Raw genomic sequence first — 13768 nt, forward strand, 5'->3', positions numbered from 1 at the left:
TATCTAGATGGTTGAGTACATCGTGCAAAGAATAAGTGCAGTACTTATTGTGTATATTAGTATAGCAGTAGTGTATAGTACATCATTTGGAACACAACTATTGAGTCTCCAGTGCACCTCACGTGAGAAGTGTTGTGGCATATACTGTAGTGCTGTCGTCTATATGTAGTGTTCCAAATCTCACTTGAAATGTTGGGTTTAGGTTAGGATGCTGTCTGTGTAGACAGCAAGACAGCTCACTTAGATGTTGGAACTGAGCTTGTCTGTGCTTTATTTTAACAGCTCATTCAAGTCAAGTCTCTCGCGCCAGCCCCTCTTGAACCCCACTGTCCACAGCTGTAATTCATTCCTGCTCATAAATGATTCACCCCACTTTACTACACGTAAACTCAACTTTCAAGCCCCTAAAATAGACGAGCTGTCATGCTCCTGGAGTTAGCTCTGCTTTCAGGTTTGGTCTTATTAAATTCGCTCTTTTTTTTTTGGATGATTGCTGTCTGGGGTAGCTGCATCAGTTGCTGTGATTTATGATGGATGGGGATTATGTATTCCTCACCCCTTTAATGAATGACATTTAACAGAGACACAACAGAGGGCGGCAGCCACGCTGGAGTCAGTGTTCATCTGATATTACTTTTCCACTGGTACCAGCTCTCGTTCAGGAACTGATGCCAGCCAGGTTTCCACATCGTATCTCGACTGACTTAAATGGATACTTCACCCAAAAAAGAAAATTCTGTCATCATTTACTCATCGTCCACTTGTTCTAAATCTGTATGACTTTTTTTCTTCTATTGAACACAAAAGATATTTTGAATAATGTTGGTAAACAAACACTTGAATGGTAGCACACAGACTTCCATTGTATGAAAAAAAAAATAGTATGGAAGTCAGTGGTTACCGTCAACGGTTTGGTTACCAACATTATTCAAAACATCTTCTTTTGTGTTCATCAGAATAAGAATGTCATACAGGTTTAGAACACGTGAAATGCTTCCAGATTGGGTATCGGCACCAAAGCATGAGTGCTTCTCATTTTATCATGGCACAGTTGATGTCTTTTGTAGTGGTTAGCTGAAGAGACTGAGTGTGATGTATTTACAGTATCTCTTCTGCTCTTTCGTAGCCCCCTCCGTGGCCCCTCAGAACATCCAGATCAACACTTTGTCATCCACACAGCTGGAGTTGCAGTGGGAGCCGCCCCCTGCCGAGACCCAAAATGGCATTATTCAGGGATATAAGGTGACACCCCAAACCACCCACCTCATCCAGTCTCTTTCATACTCTTATCATCTGTTTTCTTTCTCTCCTCCTCTCTACCTCTACTGTCATTTTAAGCTCTCTATTGTGGAAGAATATAGCTACAATCTGTTTCTTTCGTCTTTTTTTTTTTTCTTATATCCTCCACAGATTTACTGCATTAGATAATGGCACCAGACAGTTTGTTTTAAAGTAATGCCCATTTGGGTCATGAAATAATGATCATGGGTGAGGGTTAAGTGAATATCTGCTGAAATATGCATGGAATTAAATATATAAAAATGTCCTGGCAGTAATATGGCAGATTCATGTTAATCCAGATATCCCTGTTGTTTCATTGAATACTTCAGTTCTGCATGATCAGTGAAGAAACGATAAGCCCACTACACATTTTATTTGTTTTTTAAATAGTTTGTATGGTCATTTGTGTAACATAACCATAGTGGATTGAATAAATTAGATTATGGAACAGAGTATTGTGCTGAATGCTGATTGGCTAATACAGCATTCCAGATGTGCCAAAATATACAATATATTAACATCCATCCACCCATCCATAGTAACAGCTATGATTAAAAATAAAAATAAAACTGTTATCTGTATTAGTTCACAGCTCACATAAAGTCTAACTGTTTACCTGATTTACATGATATAAAATGAAAAGTTCAGCCATGAAACTCTACTTGCATTCTAATTGGTTTATTCAATTCAGTGTTCCCAGCCAATCAGATTCAAAGTTACCGTTTACCTATATAACCCGAATGTATTCAATGAATGCTATGTCTGTGCGCTATGCATGTACTCATCTTAGCCCACCGCCTCCCCAGCACCACCTGTCTAGATCTGCTATGGGGGATCTTGCTCTCTATAGCTGCAGCATCATGTTTCCTTTTAACTTTATGAACAGACCATTTAGCAGAAGTAAGGCTACTTGTTCTGCAGAAGCAGCAGCGTAGCAGATTTAATCCGCCAAGAAAAATTTTTCTACACATCAGTGCTATTAACAAAAGAATGAATTACTAAGGAAATGTGGAAAAAATATTTATTTAATAATATTTATTAATTTTTTATTTATTTACTGGTGGTCACTGGGTTGGCTAAGAATTTGAATGGGTTCCATGGGTCTCTTAAGGGTTGAAAACCACTGATGTAGTGTGGCTTAAGTGTCCGAATATTTTTTAGGGTCAATGTATATTGTGAAAACAGTCTTGGCTGAAAGGGTTGGAGGTTGCTGTTGGTTTTGCCTGACAAAGCTTAATTCTATACACTCTATATATATTTTTGTTGCCTGTAGATTCTTTACTGGGAGATGGATAATCAGAATGAAACAGAGAGAGTTAAGATTCTCTTTCGACCTGAAACCAACATGAGACTGAAGAATCTGACCAGCTTCACATACTATATGGTCAAGTTGTCTGCCTTCAATGCTGCTGGAGACGGTCCTTTCAGTGAGCCCAGGAGGGGGCGCACTCTTCAGGCAGGTTAGCATCTGCACAAATCATCTTAACGGCCATTAAACTCCCATTCAGGACTGATCACAGAAGCCTCCACTGACCTAAGCACAAACCGTTACACCATTTAAGGCTAAACTATAAATCTGACCACAGACAGCGCACCAAGGGCAACACGTCCACTTTCATGTTGTGTTCTTCTCCATGCATGAAAACCAGGTCGACACCTGATCATATTTTGGAGCATGCAGCGTTATATCACTGTTGCATCATTCACATTAGCAATTCATGTGTTCTACATTAAATCATTCACTCTATAAATATTGTCGGAATGAATTACGCACAAGCAGGGAATGATTTGACCTCAGGCTCCACCTCACTGAAATGACGGGGAGGGGCTTGTTGCCCACGAGTCACCTAAAAAAAAAAAAAAACAGTTTGAAAATTATTCAGATGGTCTTGATGTGACCTCATTTGTTCAAACAGAGGAAACTCACCACCTCTACCTCTCTTTGACATTTCCTAAAGCAACAAGCTGCATTTGTGTAAGAGGACAGATTTGCATACCTAGCACTGTGAAATCTCTCAGAGAGTGGGATATAGTCACTTGTATGGATTTGTTTTTATTAAACATATTACATCAGACTCTAAAATCAGATTGGATGTGCCACATTCAAAGCTGTTGCAAAATAGCCAATATACTCACACCTGTGACAGATACCAGTTGAATTTTATATTAATATGCTTTTAGTAAGTTGCCGATGCTTAGCAACTGTAAACACCCTATAGTAATTATTTTTTATTTGCTGCAAAATGTTGACAAAAAGTGCAAAAAGTTTTTTTTGCCAGCTTAATTATTAAAGCTCTTATTATTTAAACTCATATTTAAAATTCATGAAATGGTCTTTTTTTCTGAAATTCAGTAGTAATTATTGTGACAAGTTAAATGGAAGGAAGCATTATTAGAGTCATTTGTCATAATGCTGTTTTATACAAGCAATAAGCGTCATTCCTTTAAATATTATCATTATATTCAACGATCCATCAATTATTTCCATAAATATTAAAAGTCATTTTAGGAAAATATTTTGTTTATTTTATCTTATTGTTTTTCACATTTACTTGCTTAAACAATTTCTTTGTGTTGTTTTTTTTCTGGTTCTTGTGTTATACAACACGCTCTTTGAAAAAAAATTTGATTTATAATATGAAACCGTAATGTGGTCAAGATCGTCATGTGGTTGCATTATGCATAAAAACACTGCTTAATTATGGTAAAAAACCCTGTAACGCAAACATGGCCTCAAAGGTTTATTGCTTTAGCATAGACTGTATTTGTTGCATTGATCAAACTACACGGTTCTCGCAGCCCCCAGCACTCCCAGCTTCATCAGTTTCTCCGAGGTGACCAGCAGCACTCTGAACGTGTCCTGGGGTTTCCCGCTGTCCCCCAACGGTGTGGTGGAAGGCTACAGGGTGGTATATGAGCCCACTGCCCCTATTCAAGGTCAGTCTATAGCTGCATGTTTTCACTCTATCCGATTCTGTTTTGAACAGTGGCTATTTTTTTTTTTTACATCACTGTTGATTTGATGAGTTGTTTATATAAAACTTTTTTTCTTGTTATTGTTTTCATGGCTCTGTGTTAAGTTTTCTCAAAGCCAGAAGCAGAAAATAGCTGACTTTAATAATATTAATGTCAACATAGCTTATCGTACATAACTGGAGTAATTGATTTTGACTTGCTGTTCCTAGGTACAGTAGGAAGATGCTGTTGCATTGTAATGTTTGTCTGAATAAAAGGAGCTCTTGTGCGGTAGTGTGTAATTGTGCAGTCTTGTGTGTGTTTGTGCATATTAGGTGTGACTAAAGTGGTGACAGTGGATATCCGTGGCAGCTGGCAACGCTGGCTGAAGGTGCGTGACCTGACCAATGGCGTGACCTATTGCTTCCGCGTGCAGGCCAAAACTATTGCCTTCGGGCCTGAGGCAGAGGCCAGCATCACAGCGGGTCCTGTCAGAGGTAAGCTACAAAACCACAAACACAGCCAAACAAAAACAGACCAAGAAAACTCTCAGGGTCGCTGAGCACAGCTTACATTCCCCACTCCTCAGCGAGAGGTGTCAGATATCCAAGCTGTGAAAAAACACCTGCGTGGATCAATATCTCACAGTGGTGTAGGCGTTTGGTTTAGCTTTAGATCTTCACTCACAAGGGTCGGATCGCTCGCCTGTTCTTCTCAGTTCACTGCACACTCTCCTCTCTGTTTAGGGTCTCCTGGATCTCCTGTAGAAATGTCAATCTCAAAGACAGGATCCATGCTCAACATCCATTGGACACCAGGAGATACAGGAGCAGGACATGTGACCGGTTATGTGATTGAAGCACGCCCATCAGGTACATCACTCAAAACTCACTCATTTGTGTGTGTATTTATTTATTTTCTGAATGAGAAAACTGACTACATATCAGTACTACCAAGTTAATGGTAATCATTAAGTGGCAACTGTTAAGTTATATAATTATAAAAGGGGATGTTTTTATTAATACATTGAATTTTTTATCTAACATTCACTATAAATATTTTGGATATTTCATTTTAAAATCAAACTTGAATTTAAATCAAACTTAAATGAAAAAAGTTTTTGAAAGCCCTGAAAATTCATACATTTAGTTTTGACTAATTAAAAGTTAAATCGACTAGTGTTTTTATCAAAAACTAAAACATAAAATATAAATATTAGATGAGAAACTTAAACTTAAAAAACTACAAATGTGGCAACTAACTGAAATAAATAATTTAGTAACTAAAACTGAAACTGAAATAAAATTAAATTAAAGCTAAATGGAAATATTAACCAAAAAAAGGTAACACTTTACCATAAGGTTCATTAGTTATCATTAGTTTCAAATAAAACGTTGTGCTTGTTAACATTAGATGATGCACTGTGAATTAACATAAACTAGCAATGAACAACTGTATTTTATTTAACTAACATTAACAAAGATTAATAAATGCTGTAATAAATGTGTTGTTCATTGTTTGTTCATGTTAGTTAAAACAATAACTAACATTAACTTTATGGAACCTTATTGGAAAGTGTTACCAAAAAAGATAAAAATGTCAAAGCACATAGCAAAATAGTTTAGTAAAAGATTTGGCATAAAACTTAAAGTTAGAATAACTGAAAATATAAAAAACGTTCAAAATATTAATAAAAACTTATGTAAATATTTCTAAAATACTGTTTGTTTGTTTGTTTTTATTATTTTCATATAGCCTCATTAGATTTTAGATTTTGACAGGAATCATGTGGATTTTTTTTTTATTTTTATTTTTTTATTTGTGCATGATATTATATCACTCCAATCCAATAAACTGCACCTGACGCACATTGACTGATTGTAATTTTGTTCAGTGTATTCCAATTTTGGCAGTTTATGTATTCCGACGTGTTATACAGAAAGAGTTATCGAGAAAAAAAAAATAGGCATCCTTGATTAACCTCAGAATCCACAAGATCACTGCAATTTTTATTACTTTTTTCAGTTCAAGCCATGTAAAGTTATCAGCCAAAACTAATTTCTACTCACATTTGGTGTTTGATGAGTGTTAATTTAGGAACCTAATTGCTGGTCTGAAATAATCTACTGATCATTTACTTGCCATAGTTGCTGGGATACATTCAAATAACTGCCCTTTCCACATCATCATGGTGTCATTCACATTTGAACATCATTGCTTGTCAGGCAATGAAACAGCTGCTAGCTGCTCTTGATGTCAGCATCTGCTAAGTGAAATGGGACACAGTAATGAACTTAGTGCTTCCAAGTGCATGATGACATTTTCACTGGAAGTGACCTTGCTCTCCGCAGATGAAGGGATGTGGGATACATTTGTGCGGCACTTGCCTCCCACCAGCACCTCTCACTCAGTGAGTCTAGACCGCCTGCGGCAGGGTATCAGCTACCAGTTCAGAGTGCTGGCTGTCAACGAGTTCGGCTACGGCGAGCCGAGTGCTCCCTCTGCTGCCATGTCAGGTAATTACACCCTCTCCGTGGCCTCCTGTCCTGAGACAAGTCATCAAAGTGATTTTGACAGGGTGTTGCATCAGTTACTGTTGGTATTATTAAGCTCTAATGTGACTTTTACACCCATGTGAACTGTTTGTACCATGTCCTTCGTGAAAAGCAGCACTTTCTTGGCTCGCGAGGCTTGATGGAGCTTTCAGACATGTTTTGTTTACAAATGAACTTCATCTGACATGTTTCTGCTAAGATTTGGTAGGAGAAATTAAAAAACACAAAAGTTAAATAATTGTAGACATTTATGAGGAGTATATGGCTATAGAATGAATATGTGTAGCTAAGATGAGAAATTATTGAGTTCATTCTGAGTTCTCTGATGTGATTGCACACTTTATCTTGGCACAGTTTAAGACATCTCGGAGATCTTAACTGAATCTCAAGAGAAGTCTTATGAGATTACAGGAGAATAATTTGACCTCTCCAAGTGTTTTCCATTTTATTTCATTGCCGACTGTGAGAATCAGTTGAGGAAAAAAAAAGCTTACTTTGTCTTGTTTTTCATTGAATGTTTAAACATTAAATCAATCTTAAATCAAGGTACAATTACTTTAAAAAATCTAAATAAAGTGAGTTTATGCTTAAAACAAGAAAAAATTGGATAAGAAAAAAACTGTTAAAGGAACAGTTCACCCTAAAATGAAATCTGCAGAAGATGTATTCACCCTCAGGTCATCCAAAATGTAGATTTTTTCAGCGGAACAAATTTAGGGAAATGTAGCCGCTAAATTTGCTAAATTCTAAATTTTGTCTATATATGTTCAAAATGAAGAAATAAAGTCATCTACATCTTGGATGACCTGAGGGTGAGAAATCTTCAGCATTTATTTATTTATTTTTTTGTGGGGTGAACTGTTCCTTTAATTAAAGTGTTTTGTTTGTTTATTTTTTAATTAATTATGTTGTTTTTTTTCATGAAAACAAGGCTTAATATCTTACATCATTTTGTTTTCAAAGTATTGTAAATGTATAGCGTCTTGACGTTAGATGTCTGTACTGGAAAACAAGACAAAAACACTGAGTATACTGATTTTTATTTATTTTTTGCAGTGCACTTGTGATTTAGAGATGTGGCTGTGACTCTTTTGCTCTTATTAATGTTTACTCATTGAGATTGGCTTGTTTTCATGCGTTTTCCTGTGGTTGAGCAACCACATCCCGAATTTGTAAAACATGGACTCTGAACTACCAGTCTGCCTCCTTTATCTCAGATAATACAACTAATTTCTGTCTCATTGCTGTATAAGGAATGTTAACAAATGTAACTGGGGTCATCTAGAGGCCAGTGCCTTAAAAGAATCCTGAAACAAATATAGTGAAGACCTTTGTATCTCTGAATATTATAGCCGAGTAATAATCACTGTCTTGATTCATTGTGATGTTTCATTCTAGCTTTAACCTTAACAAAAGTGCAGTCAGTAAGCATGGATTTGAAAGCAAGTTTCCAATGTTGCCATCTAAAGTTATATAAAGAAAAAAAATGAAGCTGTCGTCTCGCTCAGTCGTTCTCTTTGGCCATTGGCAAGTGCTTTCAAGAAAAACTGCCATGTTGCCTCAGCAAGTAATTAATGCAGTGTGGTGCAAGTAGTCCTAGAGGTCTGTTTGTAAATGAAAAGCAAAGTATGTTATCAACATCTCTCATGTCATGGGACTGAAATATTCATACCACAGGCATGCTCCAATCTGTCTGTGAGCTGATGTCACTGCCGCTCAGTATTGCTGTCAGAGCAGTCCATCAATCGCTGTCACATATGACTGGAGAGTTCTGGCACATTCGGGCCATGCTCTCCTTTGCTCTAGAGCACTAGAGATGAGCAGATAGGACGCAGGCCAATAAACATGTGTCACTGCTGCTCTACATATGGTAGACGATTACTGCTGCTTCTCTAAAGTGAGGAATTATCTTCCTAAAAGTTGGGGAGTGTTACTATTACTATAAAACAAAATTTTTGTAATATGAAGGACTGTAAATGACTTTTCTAAGGCCCTGTTTACACCTGGTATTAAGATGCCGTTTTAGTGATCCGATCACAAGTGGTCAATCAAGACACATTACTGTTTACACCTGGTCTTAACATGTGCTTTAAAAGCTTCTCCCGTGACTACTTGTGTTCAGATTTCGTCACACTCTACTTCACTTTCACAGGAGCACCAATGCGACACTTAAATACGACTGAATAAATGAAGCCATTAAGCGAACGAGCAGGAAAGGAAGGGAATGGAAAGGAAAGGATGCAAATGGTAACCACAATTTTAATCTGTGTGTTTTGGCCCAACATTGCGAAGTTGAAATCTTCGTCAGTGGACAGCAAGTGGGCAGTTTTTTGTGGCTGTTCAAACTCATTAGACCACATGAATGTCTACACAACAAAAGCAACGGTTGAATGCATTTTCAACTACCTCTGGAAGTGGTCGAAAGTGGGCAAACTTGAAATGTTTAGACCCTTATTTAATGCTGTCTCCTCAAAATAGCCATCTACATGCGTCACACATAGAGTAAACCCATATGCCGTTTACCCATATGCCCACGTTCTGTTTTCTATCATACGTTATGCACGTTTGTGATGACTGCAAATGCCCCTGGGTTCGATAGAATCAAGAGAGTGTGAAACCAGACCAATGCTGCGGAGGTGCTGGGAACAATCGCACTTGGGTTCGAACCACAGCAAACAAGCCCAGTGTGAAAGCCACCTAAGTAAAAGTCACATGGAGTATTCCAGCCTTAAATCCACAAAGAAACCACCCATAGCAACACCCTAGCAACACCCTGGCAATCACCCACAGCACTTTTGGCAGCAAGTTTTGTCAAATGTCAACAATCTACATTTCTGTATTTCTTATCTTTATATTTCACTTTTCTTTGTCATAAACAGCTCAACTAGACACCCCGTTTTATGAGGAGTGGTGGTTTCTCGTCGTGTTGGCGTTGTGTTGTCTGATTCTGCTGTTGCTGGTGGTTTTTGGTCTCGTCTTGCACGGACAGAACAGAAAGTACAAGAGCTGTGGAACAGGTGACCTGGACTAAACCTCTTCAGCTTTCTCATGACACATCCATCCATCCTCCCTCACATAATCATTTTGTGCTGTAAATACGCATACATATTCATCCAGATAAACCTGTCCGCCCACTCAGACTAGCACGCCGTCCATCAAACAGCGATTAAGTTTTGAGCCAGGTGATGTTTTTGCTGTGATGATGATATGCTGACTGCTGTAGGTAAAGCTGTGTCCACGGTGGAGGAGACGGTCACGCTGGATAATGGAGGCTTCACAGCTCTAGAGCTCAACAGGAGGCCCGTTCATGTCAAGAGTGTCTTCTTGAGGAAGAATGGCACCAGGTACTGTAACAATGCAGCTTATGTAATGCATCATCTGATAACTCTGTGGTGGCAAATTCACAATACGGTTATGCCATTTTTGTGGTATTTTATAAAAAACAGTTTAACCAGCCGCTAAATGTGTTGAATTAGTGCCGTGCCTTTAAATGAGGCCATTAAACATCCCTCCGTTCCGTTTAGGCTTATAGTGGATTTAATTAAATTATCCACTGTATTTTATTAAATGATGGAGAACGATATTAAATACTAGAACAGTTAATCCTGTCCTCTAACCATGTGTTTAACTTTGGCAGGGGACCAAACAATTTTTAAAGAAAAATGAAGATAAAATAGTGCAGAGCTAGCATTTATTGTAATGTATCTGAATTTTACTTAATTTTATTTTACTGAAAGGCTTCCAGTAACCATATTCATTAAATGTATTCACAATGTGCATTCATTAACTCTTAAACGTATGCCCCATTTACTAAAAACAGCTCTGAATGTATTGTCTCGTCAAATTAAACTACAATTTACATTACACAAATTATATGCTATAATATTTTCAATTCAAAACCGCAAAGTTTGACAAAAAAAAAGCTGGTTGTTGTTTGTATCTCTGGAAATTACTGTCGGTTGTTTAACATCTCAATCATGAATCATTGTTCTGCTTCTGTGCTCAGTAAGGCCTGCCTTCTTTGATTTGATTGGCCAAACATCTCCAACGTTTTGACATTGACAAGTACTGTAAGACATTAATGAGTGCATTTTTCATCCTAACAACATACAGAGCCTTGTCTAATGGAGTGCAGCAGAGCATCAAGAATATCGAATATTGTGATGGATGATTTAGCCATATCTGATTATTGTGGGATGTGTCCCCCTCAATGCCTATGGTTTTTAGGATTCTATAAACTTAACATGGTAGCTAAATAAGCTCCATTTTGTTTCATTCTGCTGAGCTACTTTTGAATGCAAGAATGTGTCATATATAAATGCTCCCTAATAAATGTGTCTGATTGGGATTGGGTGAATCTGAAACCAGCTAAATTACACAGGGCTTCATTAGGACTGATTAAATAAGACGAGCTACAAATTTTCTAAATCGACTACTCAAAGATTTACTCACTGTCATCCCGTTCCAAAACTGTATGACTTACTTTCTTCTGTGGAGCATAAAAGTAGATAATGATTTTTTTTTTTTAAGGTTTGGTTGCCAACATTCAAAATAACTTCAATAAGTCATTCAAATTAGGAAAGACATGAGAATGAGTAAATGATTGCAGAACTTTTATTTCTGGGTGGACTATCCCTTTAGTTCACATTTGCTGTTGTTGAGTGAATTTTCGTGGGCAAAATCCTGTTATTTCAATAGGAATCCACAAGATTGGGAATTTCATGTGATTTCCCTGAACGGATTTCGTAACAGATTCAATGAATTTGCCACACTGACCAACAGAAAGCTGACTTATGTGTGAGCTGTGCTTTATACATTTAAACACTATTGACAATAGATCATTTTTGTCTACAAAATTCTTCCAAACGTATGCACTTACAAGTTGCTACAGTATCACTTAGGGTTTGGATGAAGAGAGGTAGGCAAACAAAGATGCACAACAGAGAAAGTTTTTGATTGGCTGACGTCACATATGCCCTTACCACTTCCTTTTCTCTTCACAGGTCCCCTCCCCGACCCAATCCAGCCGGACTGCGGTATTCAGACGAAGACATCTGTAGCAACTACAATGGCGTGGTCTCCACAGAGAGCACCGCGCTGACAGAGAGGCCTGCAGAGATGTCCGAGTCTGAGGTGACTGACACAAGTTCACTCTGTTGTGGTTTACTTTGACCACATGACTGTACATTATCTCTTGTATACAGCATATCGCAACATCTTCCAAGTGTGTGATTTCCCCTCTCATATTTCCATGATCAGGCCACAGACAGCGAGTGCGAAGAGGAGCCGATCAAACACTCGTTCGTGAATCACTACATGAGCGACCCGTCATATTTCAACTCGTGGAAGCGGCAGCAGGAGGGGCTGAAGCAGACGCTGGCCTGTTCTTATGATGAATGTGCCAGCGGGGACACAGAGTCCTACTATCAGACAGTGGTCACGCAGCACAGCGTTGGCGGGGTCTACACCCCCGCCGGCCAGCCCGCACCAGGCTCACGGACTCCCATCACAGGGTTCTCCTCATTCGTGTGACATACAAGAGGACCCAGACACCTCTTTGCGGCTCAGACAACATAGTTGCAGAGGAAATTCTCTGGTTTCGCACAGTACTATCACCACGAGCACTACAAGAGACATCACATGTGACCGCTGGATCCTGAATGTACTCGATAAGAGAAGGAGAGAAAAAATGATTTTTATACGTCAATATCAATACCGAAGACTAATCAGAGTTACTGTTAATGTACATGTCCCTCCTGTTTGCAGCCTTGGTTGTGAAAGATGCATAAATGTCTGTGGTTTTAATAAGCAGGACGAAACAGAAAACGAGACATTCCCACTCTAAAGAGCAGCATATATTCACACTGAACATCCCTGCCCTTACCACACTGAAAAGAACATAAGGAAAAAGCTAAATGAAAAACACGCTGTAATTACTGTATACTCTTGTCTGAATAATCTCATCTCACCGTCATTGTCGCTATATACTGTATACATGTTGCACTCGAGATCGTAAAGGTCATGAAATGTAAATCTTCTCTAATTGATTTGATTCGCATTCACGCGGCCTGGATAATGAAGCACGGTTGTTTTCAGTATATTCTCTATAGACTCACCAGCAAGAAAACCTACGGAGGCTGTCAGAAGAAGCCAGACAGCTCGGTGAAATCAGACGGTGAGACAGTGCCAGATGTGTTGTGATTTGTGCCATTGCTCACTCTCACACATATCAACAATCAAGTTCATTGTTTGTTTGGGTTTTTTTTTTTTTTTTGTTCTCTTACTCTTCTTGTTTTGTTCCTGTCTGTTTGGCCTCACTTGGGAACTGCAAACACTCACTTGAAATTATTTAATGAACGCTCGTATGAATTGTATGTGAGGAGATCAGTATGTGGTTGCTTTGAACATATGTTCTGCACTTTTGAGCCATAAAAATGTCAGTTTCCTTCTTTGATCGAATATTTGCTTTTTTACAGGCTTGTAAAAAGTGTAATTTTACAGTGCGATTTTAGAATTAATTTGTATGAATTTTGTTCACCGTAGTGTTCTTCAGAAGTGACGTACAGTAGTTCTGTTGTACTTTCACAAGAAGTATGAATTTTTGCAGTTCTTGAAAATGCCAACACAACAAGTATAGTAATCAAACAAGAGTGTACTGTTGTGGAAATGTTTGTTTCAATTCCACCAACTGTTTTAGCACAAGTGTATGTCATGGACGTTCATGAAGTAAAGATTTTTTTATGATAAATTAAATGTTTGTTGTTCACTTACATGCCTCCAACTACAATGTCTTCTTGATATTGTGTCAACATGCACACTAAATCATGACAGAAAAAAAAAGATTCTGTAAGGCATTGAATCAAATGATCACTTTTATCAGAACAGGCCGTTGCTGTATTTTGTATCACTGTCCTGCCTATTGGCTGAATGTTGGGGAATCTTTGGACAGTTTTTTGTTGTTGCAACAATTTGAATAA

The 13768-nt window shown here is 38.1% G+C and overlaps 1 protein-coding gene across 6 annotated transcripts in view; it reads left to right on the forward strand.

The window, feature by feature from the left end:
- The window catches only part of LOC109087162 (protein sidekick-1-like), a 290401-nt gene extending 276840 nt beyond the window's left edge, over window positions 1-13561 (forward strand). For 3 of the 6 annotated variants that reach the window (XM_042721155.1, XM_042721187.1, XM_042721198.1), the window contains 10 exons: window positions 1127-1242; window positions 2555-2741; window positions 4081-4218; window positions 4572-4733; window positions 4983-5108; window positions 6588-6752; window positions 9671-9808; window positions 10015-10135; window positions 11792-11924; window positions 12051-13561. In XM_042721155.1, the coding sequence (XP_042577089.1) occupies window positions 1127-1242; window positions 2555-2741; window positions 4081-4218; window positions 4572-4733; window positions 4983-5108; window positions 6588-6752; window positions 9671-9808; window positions 10015-10135; window positions 11792-11924; window positions 12051-12323 (1559 nt within the window). In that variant the 3' untranslated portion in view covers window positions 12324-13561. The remainder of the gene's footprint in view (window positions 1-1126; window positions 1243-2554; window positions 2742-4080; window positions 4219-4571; window positions 4734-4982; window positions 5109-6587; window positions 6753-9670; window positions 9809-10014; window positions 10136-11791; window positions 11925-12050) is intronic. The other 3 variants (XM_042721162.1, XM_042721169.1, XM_042721179.1) reach the window with 3 other exon arrangements.
- Window positions 13562-13768: the final 207 nt, after the last annotated feature.

This window comes from Cyprinus carpio, chromosome A3 (genome assembly GCF_018340385.1).
Source record: "Cyprinus carpio isolate SPL01 chromosome A3, ASM1834038v1, whole genome shotgun sequence".
NCBI classification, from domain to species: Eukaryota; Metazoa; Chordata; class Actinopteri; order Cypriniformes; family Cyprinidae; genus Cyprinus; species Cyprinus carpio.